This window comes from Callorhinchus milii, unplaced genomic scaffold (genome assembly GCF_018977255.1).
Source record: "Callorhinchus milii isolate IMCB2004 unplaced genomic scaffold, IMCB_Cmil_1.0 Scaffold7, whole genome shotgun sequence".
Taxonomy (NCBI): domain Eukaryota; kingdom Metazoa; phylum Chordata; class Chondrichthyes; order Chimaeriformes; family Callorhinchidae; genus Callorhinchus; species Callorhinchus milii.
In genome coordinates, this window is record NW_024704748.1 from 24,790,681 (window position 1) to 24,810,040 (window position 19,360).

The 19,360-nt window shown below is 38.5% G+C and overlaps 1 protein-coding gene across 2 annotated transcripts; it reads right to left on the bottom strand.

The window, feature by feature from the left end:
* Nucleotides 1–5,582: 5,582 nt before the first annotated feature.
* acadsb (acyl-CoA dehydrogenase short/branched chain) lies at nucleotides 5,583–18,611 on the bottom strand. 2 transcript variants are annotated; one of them, XM_007903931.2, is made up of 11 exons: nucleotides 18,537–18,611; nucleotides 15,852–16,026; nucleotides 12,613–12,713; nucleotides 11,884–12,090; nucleotides 10,764–10,934; nucleotides 10,092–10,217; nucleotides 9,732–9,824; nucleotides 9,289–9,378; nucleotides 8,652–8,789; nucleotides 7,722–7,821; nucleotides 5,583–7,234 (listed from the first exon to the last, which is right to left on the bottom strand). In XM_007903931.2, exons 1-11 carry the CDS (start codon nucleotides 18,558–18,560, stop codon nucleotides 7,164–7,166), a joined length of 1,296 nt encoding a protein of 431 aa, XP_007902122.1. In that variant the 5' UTR covers nucleotides 18,561–18,611; the 3' UTR covers nucleotides 5,583–7,163. The 2 variants fall into 2 exon arrangements, with proteins under 2 accessions (XP_007902122.1, XP_042192783.1); XM_042336849.1 differs by lacking the exon at nucleotides 15,852–16,026 and having other exon boundaries at nucleotides 18,537–18,590.
* Between the last annotated feature and the right edge of the window lie 749 nt (nucleotides 18,612–19,360).

Consider the following 19,360-nt stretch of genomic DNA (forward strand, 5'->3'; position numbering starts at 1 on the left):
AGCAAACAGGTGTAAAGGAAAACTATTAATATTCAGAGCAGTACAGCATCGGGGACACTTTATCAAAATAATCTGATCCAATTACTCATTTCAGACAGACAGACACAAGCATGAATTCAGGCACAATTTACTGTGTTTATTTTAAGAGGGGTTTAGTTTGGTGGCAAATTAAGCCGATCTGTTCGCTTCAATTAAATACAGGTGTTTTTCCAAAAACATTGTATATAATAATGTAGTTCATATTTTTCAAAGCTCTATAAACATTGCCACAGTATACCAAGGACTGGAGAATATCAAATGCAATAATACTCTTATTCAAAACAGTGGTACGACATCAGCTTGAAGATGATAAGCTATTTAATTTAACAATTGCGGTGGGGAAAATGCATGAGATGCTACTGATCTAATTTAAAAAGCCAAAACACTATAAGGAGCAATCAATATGGATTTGGAATAAAAGGTCACGCTTCATCAAATTCTTTTAGGATATTAAATAAACTGTTTGGTGAGGGTAGTTCACTGCATACATTTTTTACTTGCACATTCAGAAGGCATTTGATTAAGTTGCACAGGTGAGCCTTAAAGGAGGTAGAAGCTCATTAAATTAATGGCATGCATGCTAGTGGGATTAAAACATAATTTAACAAAGCATAAAGAGATGATAAATGGGGGAGGGGGGGAGAGTACCATCTGCTGTAAGTGATGTCTATGGTTCAATAAATATCTGAGCAACATTATTTGTAAGTGACTTGAGTTGAGCATTTCATGCAATGCAGGATTTACAAGCCATGTTGGAGGTGAATAACATAAACAGGATCAATTGCAAAAGACGTTGAACTAATCTGGGAAGATGGTAGGTTGGAAGAATGAAAAAAAAAGGTCTTTCATTATCCAAAACAATCTTGTGAATCAAATTGATATGTGTCCCAGCAGGTTCTATTTTTTTCTGTGGATTTAAATAATAAAATATGAAATACTCATTCATCCCATCCAATTCATATCCTATTTCTCACTTTCGTTTGTAAGTCTTTGCTTCATTTTATTTGTTGCACTTTTATCTATCTTTATCTAATTTTCATGTTCTTTCTCCTCGTTTTGTCATTAATTCCTTTTGTATGGAGGTTTGTCGTTGGATAGAGTTCTCACACTTTCCATTTTCAATTGTTTAGACCCTTCAAACAAATTTCCTTTCTTTTTTTTCTCTTCCTTTTTTGAAACCTGTTCTGTTGCTTTTTCCTCTTATTATTTTGCCTTTGTTTTATTTTATTTTATTTCATTGTAGTATAAACAGCAAAGACTACTGTAATTATACTTAAGCAACACACATGGTTGAAGATTTTTAGTTGATAAATGGAAACAATAATCAGCTTGAGTAAACTTTCACAGCATTGAATGATTCAGCATTGAATGTATGGGTAGTGAAATTAACATCCCCACTATAGAATAAGAAACATCATTTACTATAACATTATTCCAATATTGTGTTTAGATCCGCATATCACACATTTTCCCCGGTTTTAACTTGTACATTCTTATTGTTTTTTAAAAACCACAAATCTACAACTTACAAACTTTCCAAAGGATAAACTACAGTGCAAGTACAAAGGCTTCTTTTCCAGAAAATCCTGTATTTGAATAGGTGACAGGATTATTTACCTTTTTCCTTGTTTATGAGTCAAAATGTTAAATTTAACTATGATGATTTTTCCCTTTTCTTTTCCAGTATTGCACACAGAGGGGTTTACATGCTAGATGGCAAATCAGTCAATTATCACAATTTCCTGTAGAGCTGGTGAAAGCAGTGGGAACATTCCCTGCTAACATCAATAAATCGAAAACTGCACCCTTTAGGATACCTTAACACAAATCAACATAATGTAAACTCGACAGACATTTTGTCTTCTTTCAAGGCATTTGCTCAATGTGAAATATGGTGAAGTATTAGCAATTTATCCTCGCTATCCGGCATCTTAAAAATCCGGAATATACTGACAAAGCCTGATGATACCATACATTAACACCAGATAAGTGGATACTTACACATGTTCATTTTTCAAATCTGGCACTTGATTTCTATCTATGATTTGAGAAGCCTTCATCTGATAGACCAGAAAACCTTTTTCACGGTTGTAGTGTTCAATGGCTTTAATGCCATGAAGCATGCACTGAACTTACTTACTGAAGAGTTTCACAGCCCAGTTCAGGTAGATTGAACATTCCTCTACTATGTAATATCCGAACAGTGCCATAATCATAATTATTGTTTAATTTTTTTCTTTGGCTGTGCTAACCTTGTGGCCACTTCCAGTGAATTGTTGCTATTAGAAATCTTGTTTTGTGTGCATTAATATTGTATAACTAGAGCACAGATATGTTATGCATTTGATTCTGCACAGAAAGACGTAAGAGAAATTGTAGTGGAGTATTAACAGCCAATTCAGAAGTATGATTGAACACTGTTTCTAAGTCAATGAGGGAGAAATAGTCCCCACATTTCTCATAGTCTGATGCATTTTCAAAAGCAATACCTTGATTTAGTTGTAATTTTATTTCTCAGGAGCATTTTGCTGAGCAGCAATAAAATGTTTGGGAATTACATCCTGCACAGTGAAGAATTTTGTTTTGCTAATTTTCTCCTGAAGGTGCTGAGTTTCGCCCCTCCGTAACCTCATCTAAATGGAGTGTGTAATCCTGCATCAGACTTACCCACTCAACAGCAACTTGCATTTATATAGCACCCTTCAACCACGATAGCATCCCAGAGTGCTCAGAAGATTGTGGGTTCAAACTCACATGTCAGGACTTGGGATCATAGTCCAAGCTGACATTCCAATGCAGTGCTGGGGGAGTGTTGCCTTGTCGGAGGTGCCATCCTTTTAATGAGACAATAAACAAAGTCCCTTCTGTCCATTAAGGTGGGCGTTAAAGATGCCGTGGCACTATTTGTAAAAAGAAGGGAGTTTCTCCCGATGTCCTGGCCAACAACCTCCCAAAGAAAATTGGTCACTCACTCACGGCTGTTTGTGGGACATTGTTGTGTCCAAACTGCCTGCCGCATTTGTCCACAAAATAGTTTACGGTATATCCAGTGAAGTGCTTTGAGATTTCTCGATGATGTGATAAGGCGCTATACCAAACACAAGAATTATTATCATTATGAAATCTAACCAAATAAATTTGTCAATTACACTTTCGCCCACAAAATACATGGTCAATCCACTTTACAGTATATCCTGTGAAGCATTTCGAGACGTCTCAACAATGTGATAAGGCGTTATATCAAATGCAAGAATTATTAGTATTTGTATAATTTATTTGAAACTCAAATGAGGTAGCTGTTTCGGAGCTGGTTAAAAAAAAAACACATAAAGCACTTGAACAGAAGTGGAATAAAAATCTTTCAAGATGTTTATTGGCCTGGGGAAAAAAAATGACTGTACAGGTACCACTTTCTGATTACATGGATAACAGTGCCACCCAGTGCTCAACTGTAGTTAGACATAATGCAGAGGAGAACCTCAAAGTTTTACCCGTACTGCGCTGAAAAACATACACATCATTTATTAAACCTTTGTCAAATATTAATTTCATTAACCAACGCCATATAGTACACACATGAATTGAAATTATACGTGTGGTATCAAGATAAATCTTTGTTTAATCATTGAAAAATTACGACGTCTCAATGTCCCAGACAGTTGAAGCATTATAAACACTCTCTGATTCCAATGTGTTCCAATTTTTTAGTTATGTTATAATATATAATAATCCTTGCATTTGATATAGCGCTTTTCATGTCTTCTCGACATCTCAAAGCGCTTCACAGAATAGAGTGTAAAGTGAATTGACCGTATATTTGTGGGCGAAACGCGGCAGCCAATTGCGCACAGCAGTGTCCCACAAACAGTCATGGATTGAAAATGACCAATGTATTATTGTTTTCTTTTGGAGGGATTATTATTAGGTGTGTGGAGTAAGGAAACTTGCCCAAGGTTTCGCCCTCTGCCTGGAATTGAACTCAGGTGTCTCACTTGCAAGGCGAGTGCTCTAACCACTGAGCTACAGGACTCCATGTTATTACTGTATATTAGTGGAAGGATGAGATCAAATGGGCTGAAGGTGTTCATCACCTGAACCTGTCTTACGATCTTAGTTGATAAAGATTGTAGTGTCTTTAGACATGCCAGTAATATGGAAAATAGATCACTAAGATTTATTGCAAACATTTTGAGAAACCAACTCCCTATGAAAATTTGGTACAGTACAATGGTACATTCATTCAAGTAGCTGTTTTAACTTCTCGGCAAAAAAGTGTCGCAAACAAATACAGACTTAGAACTAAGCATCACTAATTGAGATTGAGGAGGGGAAGGTGTCCAAATAGATAGGCTTCAAGGCGGGTTCCAATGAATAGTTGCAGTGATTAAAGGCTCACTCAATGAATGTGAAGCACGCCAGTGGAGGAGGTGGCTGAAGGAATGGTGTTGCAGGAGGTCATAGAAAGGATGGAGCAAAGTCATGGAGGCATTTGAAAGTGAGGATAAGAATCTTGAATTTTACTAAGAACCAGCAGAGCTGAGCGAGGATGGAGGTGATGGGCTCGCAGAGCCTGGTACAGTAGGTGTCATAGGCCACAGAGTTCTGGATGATTTGCAGCATGTGTAGGGAGGGGCTGGGGAGTCTGGTAAGTGCAGTGTTAATAGATGAGTCTGTGGATGAGGGTTTCAAGAACCTGAAGGGAGGGGTAGTGGTGGAGGCAGGGAACATTGCTGTCAAGTCAAGAACTTGGGTTCCACACTCGTTCCTCGAGTTGGAGTGAGTACCCCTGCAGATAGATGCAGTGAATGTCAAGGTGAATATAGGCATATTAACCAGTAAAAACCAAACCATTAAAATAAAGCCTAGAAATCTACATCATAGGAGCACCAAGAGTTGCTTTAATGTACATTATCCTTGAGAAACCAGGTTATGTATACATGTTGCACATTTGAGGGAACAGGAGAAAAATGAGAAATGTCAATAAAAGTTGCATTGTAAGATGCAATGTAATTAGAATAAGAGACTTTTTCCTCTAAATAGTAGGAACTCTGGCTGATTCTTCCTCCCTTCCCACAGGCACAGAAGCCAATTGTAGTGTTTAAACTATTGTCCCAGTTCCTATCAAATAACAACAACAACAACAACAAGATTCCATTTATAAAGCGCCTTTCACGTCAGGAGGACGTCCCAAGGCGCTGCACAGTTGGGTCATGACCCGAGCAGGGGGGATATGGTCAGGGTGAGGGAAGGGAGGGAGCGAGGAGGGGGGAATGGTCAGGGTGAGGGGAAGGAAGGGAGGGAGCGAGGAGGGGGAAGAGAGTCGAGAGGGGAGCTGAAGGCACGGTCAAAGAGAAAGGTTTTGAGACCGGCCTTGAAGGAGGAAAGGGAGGAAGCGGCGAAGGCACTGGGGGATGGAGTTCCAGAGCCTCGGGGCTGAGGCTGATAAATAACCTGATAAACAGTGCACAACTTGAATTTGTAACCTACTGGTCTGTATAGATAAGTGTTGCAGCAACCAGTGCAAGTTCATGTCGGAGGCCATGGGTGAAGCACAAGACTTTATTAAAGCAAGACATTGACTGAGATTAAGATGGCTGGAGAGTAGTTTATAGCAGAAACAGGTACAATAAAGTAGAAGAAATAGTTGCAATATGGACACAGGAAGATTTTTTTTGACAACTGAAATAAGCCACATGAGTGTTTCACTGAGACAGGTGAGGCAGGCAGTTTGGATTGAAGTTGAGGACTTAAAAAAAGGGAAGGTGATTCTTGGATATTGTTGAGACCTACTAGACAAGAGCAGAACACAGTGCAGACAATGTTTTTTTCAGATGAGGGAGGTTGTGAAACAGAAAGTTGAATGTCAGAACGTTGATCATGGGGAGTTTCAATTACCTAGATATTGACTGAGGTGATAGCAGTGTGAAAAAAAAACTTAGGAAGGGTCCATCTTACAAGAGATAGTGATGGATTGCTATCCTTCCCAGCTTGAACAAACAACAAAGTTAGTAGCTATTGTGGATCTAATCATGGGAAACGCGCCTGGTAAGGTAAACCCAGCTGAAGTTGGGGAGTATCTTAGAGTCAGTGATCACAAGATGAAATTTGAAAAGTTCATGAGGTACAGTAGCAAGTCTGCTCTCAATTTACTGGAACATACTTGACAGGGTATTAACCAATGCTCTCAGCAGCAATCGAGCGTGCTATGTAAACTCTTTAAATCAGAGCGATTAAAACAAGGGAAAGCAATAAGTTACCTAAAGCTGATTAACTAGCATGCCTTGCCATGTCAAGCTTGTACTATGCTATAGTGGTGAGGTTAGAACACAGGTTTAACAACTTTACCTGCAACCTTGTTTTTAATATCAATGGACTATATCTAATTAGCTACAAGAGTGTAGGTGGACATGGATTATTAGTTAAAGCATGGTATTAACATCTATATCAATTTTTTTTACTATAGAGTACAAGTGCATGCTCCTTCCCATAAGACAAACACTACTGCCGCTGGCTCAACCACCGAATGAGAAATTTGTAATAATAGATTTATAACAAACTGTTTTCCATTTATTAAAATCCATAAGTGAATTTATGGCATCATTTTACTAAGCCAAAAATGTTGACATTTTGTATGCAACACTGTAGATAAAGGTACATAAGTGGAGACCTCTTAATCAATTTTGATTTTCCAAGAAGGATGAAAAACAAACAACATAATCAAGCAGGATTTGATTTTAAGAGAGAAATTAATGCGTATTAAACAAAAAGTTAGTGCCATCACTAAAGCTGTCTTTACAAATATTACACAGGAAAATAGTTATACCACAAACACAAGTTGTACGCAAATACAAGTTGTTGCTGTATAACAATAGGATAATTAATTAAGCTATCTACTTGAGCACAGGCAATACTAAAAAGTTAATGTAGAATCATGAGAAAGCTTTTCAGAAAGCAGGTATACTTCAGGATTTGATCTTACATGTCAAATTATACTGAAACGAATGGAAATAGTACTATAGAGAGCAAGAATTTATCTGAAGCATCATTTATGTTGTCAGAATTGATAGGCAATCTGAAGTGCTACATTAAGAAATCATTGGTGCTGCTCATAACATATAGCAGCTTTAAAATCCTTGATCTATCAATTTTGCAATCGTATTCAGTTGAATGTTTGAAGTTCCTTCATATATTGAACCTGAAAGAGGAGAATAAATATGGTTACACCTAGCACAGAGAAGGAAAAAGATCATATGTACAATCATTTTGATACAGAAGCTAATTTTACTCCTCGGTAGTTTTCTGTACCATTATATTGAGATGGCAACGCCATACAAGGACAGAGTGAATTGAAATCTGACAGATTAAATCTAAAATGTAAAATAAAATTACAGCAATCCTAATCTTTTAACCACTTATAAGGGTCATATCCTGAAGTTGTACGATCACTTAGAATTGGATATTAGGTGTTTTCAATATCTCTACTTATCCCCACAAATAATATTGAATATGAACTTTCCTCATTTAAACATTTCCATCCAAAAACGTGGAACTTGAGGGGGGAAATTTTTCTTTCCTTGTGAAAGGATATTAAATCTTCTTAGGTTTATCTGTATTGTTCCTTTTAAAATTAAATACTTTCCTGCAATTGGCAAATGAGAAAAAAGCAGTTTAAAATTAATCACCTATTTTGGAATCTCGATAGTATTTTTCTATGGGATAATCCTTGGTGTAGCCAACTCCTCCCATCCACTCAATACACTTTGAAGATGCTAAAGCTGCTACCTATAAACCAGAAACAATAAATTAAACAAAGTCCATCTCATCATCTTCAGTAATAAATATTTAGATTTGATACAGTGCCTGTCTTATGTCAAAAATCTCAGGTTTTCACATCTAAGTACTTTGAAGTGCAGTGCCATGCAGCTAATATTGTAGCTAATAGGCAATAACAACATCAAGCAAAGGTCAATAAATAATTTTTTTTTTTTAAAACTTTGTATGAAGGAGGAGTATTAGCCAGGACGCCGAAATAACTTCCAGTTCTACTTTGAAATTGTGCAAGTGTTAATCTACATTACGACATGTCAAACTTGAACCCACAATAATCTGACTCTGAGGTAAGGTCTATACAGTGGAACTGTTCTATTGTGGCCACTTGAGGGGTTGGCATTGTGGCCACACAATTTATTTAGATTTATACATCCCTATCTGATTTCAGTTTTATTCAGCAGTCTCAGATTTATTTTGTTAACATTTAAAAATATGGAACATATGTTACTAAATCAACCATTTGGAACTGTAGGAAGCTCCCTTGGACTTTCCTTCCCTCCAGAGGGAAATTACTTCACTCAGTTTGGTTTTCTTGTGATTGAATTACTGACCTTGAGGGAAATGAACGATTCAAACTTAGATTCTACTATTCTGTTAGACAGAATATTTCAAACTCTTAATGCGCTACACCATGCTGTTTCCTCAGCTCTGCACAACATATTTTATGAGTGAAGGAAATGTTTTACGTAAGCTTATATTATCTCATTTAGCATTATGGTTTTACCTTACAAACTGCTGAGAGTTTACCATTATGAGTTTAGGGTTTCTAAAGGCTGTCTTACCTCGGAACTATAATATTTTGCCATGCAGGCTTCCTTAACAAAGGGTTTCCCTGTTTCTTTCAGTCGAGCAGCATTGTAGGTTAGCAGTCGTGCAGCTTCAATTTGGGTCGCAACCTGAGAAATCTGATGCTGCATGCCCTGCACAAATCATCAAAATCATTTTATTAATTTCAGTAGAAAAATAATTTTGCTACTAAAGTGCAACAGACACATTTCAATAACATAACCTTGCCTACATTTTAAGAGAAAGAACTAAAATCCTTTTTTAAAAGTATACAAGTGTTCATTTGGCCCACAAAATATAGTCAATTAATTTTAAATATATTCAGTGACGCGCTTTGGGACGTTTAAATGACCCGATAACAACAAAATTACAGTTGTAAAGCAACTTTCACATCAGGAGGACATTGTAAGGCGCTGTACCAAAGTGATAAGGTGCTATACCAAATGCAAGGATTATTTTTATTACCTTTCATATTTTAATCTGCAGCCTTTTAAGATGAACATCATATCACAAAACGACTAAAGGATACAGTTATTACACTCTCCTTTCACCTCTGCAAACAAGGTTTGAATCCAGACTTGGGAGTGAGCTTTGCTTTCTCCGTGGGCTGGCCACAGGTTAGTTTAGATGTACCTGGAAATCAAAAATCCTTTTCCCAAACTGAACTCGCTGCTTCAGGTATGGAATAGTGTTATCAAAACATCCCTGAGCCAATCCAACCATCTGTAGAAAACACAATCAGCAACAAATACTACTCAGATATTGATCATTTGTAATACTTAGCTAAACAGTTTTTCTCTTTAATAACTTTAATTACTGACACGATTATCACGTCATGCTTTTTCTCTGAATTCTTCCAAATTTCTTTTTTTAAATTAGAAAATATATATTCTAAAATTACCGCCCCTCCCCAGCCAGTTATGATAAGCATTGTGGTTGTTAAACTAATTTATAATTTTCCATTTCTATTTGTCAAATAGATCATAAACTGCAAGGCCATTACTGAAGGAAACATTATATGGACAAAAGCATTACACAGTTGTAAGAACTGTGCATTATATGTCCTTTTCACAAACCTGTGCAGCAATCCCAATTCTGCCCTCATTCAGCATTCCAATTGCATATTTGTACCCTTGTCCCAGTTGACCCAGAATGTTACTCTCTGGAACCTGAAACACAAAATAAAATGCATTACAGCCCAGAACAAAGAAGCAAGCCACCAAAGTGCTGAAATGGTCATTGTATATAATTTCTAAATGATTTTTATAGATCTATGCAATTGATGATGTATACAATAGAAATTACATTATATGAAATTAAAGTTTTCTTTTTCTTTGAAAAACTAAACAACTAAAAGGTTAAATCTCAATAAAACTAAGATATTAAATCCACACAACACTTCAGCATTGAATCTGTGATTTTAAAATAACAATTACCTTCACATTATCAAAATTCACTGCACAAGTAGATGATGCTCGGATTCCCAGTTTATCCTCCTTTTTCCCAATTTGCAGCCCTTCTGTACCTTGATCGACTATGAAACATGTGATTCCCCTATAGCTCTGGAAATATAAGATGACATAAGAGTATTGAGCTGCTTTAAGAATACATGCAAGGATAAAAAAATGAGAATGTTAAATGTTGTTGTTAAGCAATAGCCTCCAAAAATATAGCTTCAAATCAAACAGCTGGATATATAAACTTTCTGATAGGCGTCATGTATTTATCTAAATATTTTTAAAATGGACAACTCCAGTTGTCACATTATATAATAATCTTTGTAATTGATATAGCACCTTATCATGTCATTAAGATGTCTCAAAGCGCTTCACAGAATATACTGTAAAGTGAATTGCCGTGAATTTGTGGAAACAGACAATAATGGATTATTATTATTAGGTTGTCTGTAATAGCATGAGACAAAAAAAACTCACTAACTCTAGCAGTTTACATTTCTTTCCCCATCAGAAAAAAAATCTCAAAAAAACATGCAACTGCACTATGAAGGGCCACTCTTCTCTCTTGTTAAGAGAATAACAGTTAAATCCGCCATCCAGAAATAAAAATACTGATACTTCCAGGCCTGGATTACAAACTTTTATACTCACTGCTGCTTGATTTGCATTTGCCATAACCAGAAATACGCCAGCATAATCAGCATTACTTATCCACATCTTTGAGCCATTGATAATATAATAATCTTCATGTTTTTCAGCACATGTTCTCAGAGAAAATGCATCACTACCAGCCTCGGGCTCTGAAAGACAGAAGCTGCCAACCTAAAAAAAAAAACAAAAAACAAATCTGTCCAGATCCATTTATTGGTCAGAATAATAATTTATTATTACTGTTTAATAATCATTGCCTTTTGATATTGCACCTTTCATGTCAGGAGTACATCTCAAAGTGCTGCATAGGATATCCTGTAAAGTGTGGCGACTGTGCATTTTGGGAAATGTAGAGGCACTTTGCACACAACAATGTCCCACAAACAGTCATGAAGTGATTAACGAATTTTAATTGGGGGATTGTTGGCCAGGACACAGGCCAACTCAGAAGAGAAACTCCCTTTTCTTTTCAAATAGTGCCATGGGATCTTTGATATCCACCTCAACAGGAAGACGGGACCTTGGTTTTCCATCTCATCTGAAGGCTGTCACCTGCAACAATGCAGCACACTCCAGCACTGCATGAGAGTGTCAATCTGGACTTGAGTTCAAAGTTCTGATGTGGGGCTTGAACCCACAATCTTCTGACTTGGAGGCAAGAGTGCCGCCAACTGATCACCTGCAAGCCTATATCTCACCTGATTATTTTTTCAAATATTTTTTGAATATTCTACTCAAAAGAGCAATCAGACTGTAGACTACCCTCCCCAATCCCGACCCCAGCTCGGATCTGAAACACTAATTGTCTAGCACCTTGGGACATCCCCCCGATGTGAAAGGCGCAATACAAATGTAATTTTGTTGTTGTATTTATTTGCAAAAGAAATAAAGTATCGGGATCTATAAAATCTCAACCTATTTTATAATTGATTGCAAGTCAGCAACGTTCCACTTTGCGACACTACTAATCCCTGCACACGTACGGAGAAAGCTGGCTGGCACGCGGGAAGCTGACCGCAGAGCACTTATGTTACAAGGAAACCCAAGTTATAACAAAGCTCTACTGTGCTTTTAATTTGAGCCTTTTTGAAACTCTGATACCAATAATGCTCAAACTTACCATGTCCTTGGCAAGTTGAGGTAGATACTTTCTCTTCTGTTGCTCCGACCCAAACTTTCTCAATAATGTGTTGATCAAAGTATTCTGTATGTCGCACAGGACTGAAACTGATGCATCTACTTTTGCAAGTTCTTCGATGGCAAGGATAGATGCAAAAAAGTTTGATTCTGATCCACCATACTGTTCCTCAATCTCAATCCCCATCAGCTAGAATTCAAATGGGAGAGTCCAAAGTGAGAAATTACAAGTTCTAAAATCTGGACTGAAACAAATTAGGGAAATATTTCTATAACATGTTCATAATTAGATCTCCTCAATTTTGATAATGAAATCTGATCTAGCCAGGCCAAGCAAACTAGAACCAAGAAGAAAATTTCAGAATAGGTAGAGGAATCTATTATGAGTTGTGTAAATCATGAGTAAATGGATGTGTCCAGGAGGAATTACAGGTGCCTTTATGTAATGAAATGTATAATGTAATTTTTTTTAAACATACTGGTCAAATACATAATTAAGGGCTCCTGTAATTCGTTACATTCATTTTCAGATTGCTTAAACTCACATAATAGATCCCAGTGTGCAACAATCTTCCAGATTCTGTACAAAAATTAGAACTTTGCAGGGTTGACATTTTCTAAATAAAAGGCTTAGTTCCATGTAAAGTATAATTTTAAGATAATATAATAAAGCTGAAGCAACAGAAAATCCTTAAGTCACAGCCATACTAACCCCTTGTTCAAACAATCCTCTAATGACAGATTCATCCATGTGAGATTGTTCATCCATTTGGCGGACCAGTGGTGCAATTTGTTCCTGAGCAAACTTAGCAACTGTAAAGAAGATTACCAAACTGTCAGCGTAAGAAAAATGACATCTCACAAACCTGAAAAAAGTAAAGATTATGAAATAAGTACACACTATTTTTCATTGTTTACAGTTAGAAGCTTATAACATCCATTTCTTTTGATGCACTTATCTACTTATCAAAGTGATGAATGTCAGTGATAGGAATGATTTGTTTCCCCCACACTACATTCACTACGAGTATGAAACATTCTCAGGTCACATGCAACACATCACATAAGAGAAATACACCTAAACATCCAATCTAGATGATTAATCCTCCTGCAACATTGAGAGATGTTTTACTCTATCATTATGGCAATTTCAAAAGCTGTTAAACAAGAAGCCATTTTATTTCTCAATGTTAACATCTTAATAATAAAACAATTGAGTAATGTTTGTTGAAAAAGCAAGCAATTTATAGGTAAATACAACAATGCATAAATACTTATTTATGTATATTAGTTCTTCCATTTTAGTCAATTTAAAAAGTTTTAATAACATGATACTGTACTCTGTTTACAGAGCCCTTCTCATGAAAGACAATGGGTCGTCATTGCGCCCCCAATCTCTGAAACTCTCTGCCTCTATCCCTCCGCTTCGCCCCTCTCTTCAAATCCCTTAAAACCTACTCCTTCAACTGCACATACGGTCATCTTCCCTTGCTCCTAACTTAGCATACAACCCTGTTACTGTGAAGAGCGTTACATAAATAGTTGTCGTAATATCAGTTACAGCATACGGCACATCAGCTGCAAAGTAATCTCACACTTCGCTGATCTTGTAGACTTTGATCCCACCAAAGTTACGTTTTTCCAGTCTTTGCTGAGTATTATCCTTTCCTTAAAATCCAGTTTCATATTGATGATGAAGTATGAATGCTTTGACTCAGTTAATTAAGACTTATTTCACAGGATTATAAAAGGAGACTTTCCTTCTAAATACTTTAACTGGATTCAAACCTGGATCATCAGAAGACGATTCTATAATTCTACATACAGCACTTCTAAAAATCATAATTCCTTCTTTATCATTCACAAGCTCTAAAGCAACCGCAACCTTGATATGCAAGATTTCAGGTTTTTTCTTAAATGATTATTTTTAATTAAATATGTTTAGCGATGAAACTGATATTAAACACTTTAAGTGTGATTGGTTACACACAAGTTAACAAACAAGACAGATTTAGGGAAGTAAAGATGATTAACACATCAAATAAAATGTATTTTCTGATTCAAGGTAAAATCGTGATTAAAATTTTGCTCCTTTATTATAGAGGATTTTTTAAAAAACTTTCATATAGTTATGATCATATTAGATATCTACTAGAAATTAAATAGAAGAAAAATGCTCATCTTAGTCAAAGCAAGTCATATTAACATAGAATGACGGATATCCTCAAATATATCAAATATGGAATTGCAATATTTTCCACTAAATAGTTTACGGTTAGTACCTCTATATTGTCAAATGTTTTACGAGAGACCAATAGTGTTAATATATGCCCTACAAAACTAGTTTGAGTTCTTGTACTTTCACCACTAAACTACATTGGATTCTATACTTTCAAGATGTAGGGCAAAAATTTCCAATTTCTGAAACAAATACCAATTGTAAGACAACAAAATGCTCCTACACGTTTATTTAAAAAAACACATCAGTAACTTGTGTTGTTTATTGTGCTTTTCCACTTTCTCTCCAGTACCAATCCATGGGTTTTTCTATTAGATATAATCTGAATCTAACCTATTACAGTATATATTTTCCTCCAATTCCTATTTTTGTTTTTCTTTCCAAGTCGTTTTTACGTCTATTTACCCCCATTTTATCTGCTATGCATGATCTTCAACAGACAACTTGGCCACAGAATTGGCGAGGGTACTCAGCAACAATAAGACAGACCTATGATTGATTCTAGGTCTATTGGTAATTGCCAAGATGGATTCCCACTCAATCCTGGTAATTGCCAAAGTCAAAACATTGAAAACAGCAAGTTATTGTTTTCAAAAGGACAGTGACAGATTACAACCACATAGAAATGAATGGAGCTAGAGCTATTTTTTTTATATAACAAAAAAAACAAGTTACATGTTTTCCCACAACGGTAAGCCTCACTGAAATAATGAAACATGACAGATGTTCTTGTCCGCCTCTTTCTTTACTGTTATTTAAAGTCTAGGGATTTTCCCCTTAAAAATATTTTTTTTCATATTATGGTGACAATTTATCCCATACAATTGATCTACTAAAAAGGCAGACAACAGTGAACAATCATCTCTGTCATTGCACTACAGTATACTCTGTGTCAGGATTAGGTAAGGCATGACAAAATGAAAATTTTATATACAATAGGTTTCTATTTTTAAAAGTATTGGACCCTCATTTGATGTGGAGCTCCAATCCTGTTCGCTCATGATGCAGCAAATCAGCTTTTAAAGAGTGTTGACGCTTCTAAATGGATGTCAGTTCATTTTTAGTACTTGTATTTTGGTGTATCTGCTTACCAATGGTGAAAAAGTGCAGATTTTTATTTTATGTTTTCCTAATCTCCATCAGCACTGTACTGAATCTCTTAGTTCAAAATGATCTGTGTTAGTTACTCTTAACAGCAACCGCCTGTGAAATACTTTTGAGAAGTTTTGATATTACAGGTATGATTGAGGATTATTTATTTAAAAGATCTTTAACTTTTTTCCCAATAAAAATGACTGAATCCCCAATCTACCAAAGGTATTCACACACAACAATGAGCATTGTTCCACATTCTCTTTTGCTGAATTTAGAATGCACTAAAACTGTTTGTGTATGAATGTTTTAAAACTATTCAACTTGTAGATAGTTTCTTTCAGAAAATGTTAATTTGTGTTTAATTACTGGTAGTTTTATGTTGTAAATTTGAATACACCAAATACGCAAAAAAAGAATTGCACCATTGATCCTGACCTTCATCAACAAGATAAGCATCCAGCCCAGTTCAAATCCAGGTTTTTACAGCTGAAAGGACAGCATCTTTAGCTGACGACATCATCTGATACCCAATACAGCTCCTTTAATTCAGCAAAAATAGAACCGTAATGGCCAATGATTAAGAAGAATTATTGCAGTAAGATAGAATATATTTTTACCTGTGTCTTTCAACATAATCTCCTCTTCTGTGAAAGTCTGTAATGGTGCATAAAGGGTCCTACCAGCAGTTCTACTCTCTAAGGCATTTGCTGAATGGTAAGATTTCGAAAAACATGGCCGAATCTTTGAAAGTCCTAGAAACCACCGTCTTGGTCTGACAAAGATCTTTCCCAGCTTTTGATCATTTATGGAAAAGAACAGACATAATAAAACAAAAATAAATGTTACTTAACCACATTACTCAACTTAAAGCATTTTTAAAAAGTAGGTATATAATCCAAAGAATTTTGGTGGTCTGTGCATATACATAACATGTGTTTTTGAATGTTGAAAAATTTACAATTTCTTTAAGTTGCTTCACCAAAGCTACCAAACTGTTGCTTTGAAAGCAGCATAGATGAATAAGCCCAGTGCAATTTCCATCAACTATGTTTATATTGTGCAGATGTGAATCATTTCACTGTTGAGACCAAATTATTTGCACTGTCTGAGACACCCGGGTTACCATGAATCATTGTCAAAATCCCAGAAATCCAATACAAAATACACAGTTTACATTCAGTTAAATACTGTACACCATGGGAACAGGCATAATGAAGGCACACTCCTAGGTGCTGGGAAATGAACAGCACCCACTGTCATCCACAAAAACTAAATGTCATGTGGTTTCTTTGAGTGATGCTATCAATTTAGTACTAAAATAAAGAGCAGTTTGTGCTGTGTGCCAAAACTGGGTTGAGACTCCCAAAATCATTTCATGAAGACTTTACAAATGATAGAAGAGATTGAATCTTATCTCAGTTAGATGCAAAACTGGGTTCCAAAAATGGAGATGAAAAAGCTATTTTCTAACCAACTGTACCACCCTGTCCTCAGTGAATACACTTTTGAGATTCTGACCTCACAATAGCATCACACTATTATGCCAAAATAGTGTATTGCCAAATCACAAAAGGCAATTCGATTGCTTTTTATTGAACATTTGAAGCAAAAGAACAGTCAATTATTGTCAAAGTAATCTAATCAATCTGTTACCTTACTCACAGTGACCATACACGATAAATAACAATACATTATTTAAATTTGTGAAATGAAATATTTAGATTGAATTATTCTATGCAAAACACAGCAGTTAAAATGCTAACCCCTTTTTCATTCTTCACAAAGCATAACTAAATGGAATGCATTATGTAGCTATTGTTGATAATTGTATGGCTCCCAACAGAACAATTAACTGCAATTAAATTCAGAATTTAAATTTACTGCAATAAATTATTGTTTAATGTCTCTCTATCCGTTATATATCAGAAGTACCGTTCTTAAATTATCTACAATGTTCGACCCTGAGCTGTCCTTTCTTCCTCATATCCGCGCCACAACTGGCACCGCCTTCCATCACCCCCGGAACATCGCCAGACTATGGCACTACCTCACCCCTCACGCGGCTGAAACCCTGGTCCAACCCTTTGTCACCTCAAGGCTGGACTATGGGAACTCTCTCCTCGCCGGCCTTCCCGGCCCTCCCTCCACACTGCAGGTCATTCAGAACTCTGCAGCTCGTGTACTGTCCCGCACCAGGCTTCGCGACCCCATCACTCCCACCCGCACCCTCGCCCTCACCCTCGCTCGCCTCCACCGGCTCCCCATCCCCCAGAGGATCAAATTCAAGATCCTCATCCTCACCTACAAGGCCATTCACGGCCTCGCTCCCTCCTACCTCTCCGACCTACTATCCCCCTACCTACCCGCCCGTACCCTCCGTTCCTCTGGCTCCGTCTGCTCCACACCCCCGCCCCAACCGCCCTACCATCGGTGGCCTTCAGCCTCTCAGCCCCGAGGCTCTGGAACTCCATCCCCAGTGCCTTCGCCGCCTCCTCCCTTTCCTCCTTCAAGGCCGGTCTCAAAACCTTTCTCTTTGATCGTACCTTCAGCTCCCCTCTCGACTCTCTACCCCCTCCTCGCTCCCTCCCTTCCCTCCCCTCACCCTGACCATTTCCCCCCCAATGCTCGGGTCCCGACCCAACTGTCCAGCGCCTTGGGACGTCCTCCCGACGTGAAAGGCGCTCTATAAATGCAATCATTGTTGTTGTTGTTGTTGTTGTACAATGGGGCCACGGAATAACTTCAGGGATGACGCAGTTACCGCAATCGTGGGTTACAGTACCGCACACTTGAAGTGACTTGGGAGCGCACTGAACTGCACACAACATCAGACGCTTCACATTTGAAGAACATGAGATGAAAGGCTGAGTTGGAAATCGATCGCCCTCACACGGGGCCCAGAGAGGAAGCAATAACTTGGAGCGTTTTGTACAGCGGCATTCGCTCGGGGACAGCGTCCCGGAGCAGCACAAGAATGGATGGACTCAGATTCACAACGTCAGAGTAAAACCCCAAAACGCCTGGTGTTTTTTTTATATATATATATATATATATATCTCCTGAGCAGGCGATGCAGAGCCGTCCTGTCCTGCCCACCACCAGCCGCGCCGCTCGGCATCATTCAGCGGCTTTTAATTCATACGAAACACGTAAATTAGGTCGCGGAACCCGGTGAGAGGCTTTTTTTTTTTCCCCCTCAACTCGACTAAATCAATGGTATGTTACCGAGCGCACCCGCTGACCGACTGCTCCGGGTTAACGTGGGCGCAGAGCGCGAGAGCACATAACCTCCGCGGCCTCACCTCGGCCACCGCGCGGGTCGCCATTTTGTTCCCTGGTATGAACAGAAGGAAACCCCGCGAGAGACCGGAGCAGAGCGGCTTCGAGCCTCTCGTCCCCTTTGCCGACGGGGGGGGGGGGGGAGAGGTTGGAGAGCGCGCACTCGCCCCACACACACACACCCACACACCGAGTATAATATTCGGTCACTCGGTCGGTCCGGTTAAAAGGATTAAAAAAAAAGGTCAAATGTTTTCCTGTTGTCATTTTTTTCTCTGGGTCGGAGGGAGGGAGGGGGGGGAATACTTTGTACAGGGGTGTCGATGGGGGGAGGGAGGTGGGGGGGGGGAGGCTCAGTCAGGCTGAGGGGCGGATGGGGGTGTAAGACTCAGTGAGTGGAGCTGTCAGGTCAGGCGCCGCCGTGTTGATGGCGACGGGAGCGCGTCAGAGGCTCCGATTAGACTTGAGAGTGAAGCTCGGGCAAGGCTGAGGCTCAGTCAGTCAGTCGGTCGGTCGGTCGAGGGGGTGGGGGTGATGTGAGAGATGTGAGTGACGCGGTGGGTAGAGGGAGGGAGGGAGGGAGGGGAGAGGCTCTGCCGGTGGGAGGCGGCCTGGAGACCCGGCGCTCAGCCCCCCAGTCGAGCCTCGCCCCGCTGATGTCACTTCCATTTGCCGGCTGTCCTCACAACAAGCGCGTCTCATCGCCGCCCGGCTTTTGTTCTTCCGTTCACACAGGGGGACGGACTGCGGCCCAGACACACACACACCCGCACACACAGAGAGAGAGAGACCGCGAAGGACCGGCGACCCACCCACCCACCGACCCACCGACCGAGAGAGAGAAAGA

Bases quoted from the DNA above. Each gene is read 5' to 3' on its own strand.
- acadsb (XM_007903931.2), bottom strand. From the start codon at position 18,560: ATGGCGACCCGCGCGGTGGCCGAG. The intron at 16,027-18,536 runs GTGAGGCCGCGG...AATGATCAAAAG, and splicing joins CGACCCGCGCGGTGGCCGAG to CTGGGAAAGATCTTTGTCAG. The intron at 9,379-9,731 runs GTTTGTGAAAAG...TGTTTTCTACAG, and splicing joins GAATTGGGATTGCTGCACAG to ATGGTTGGATTGGCTCAGGG.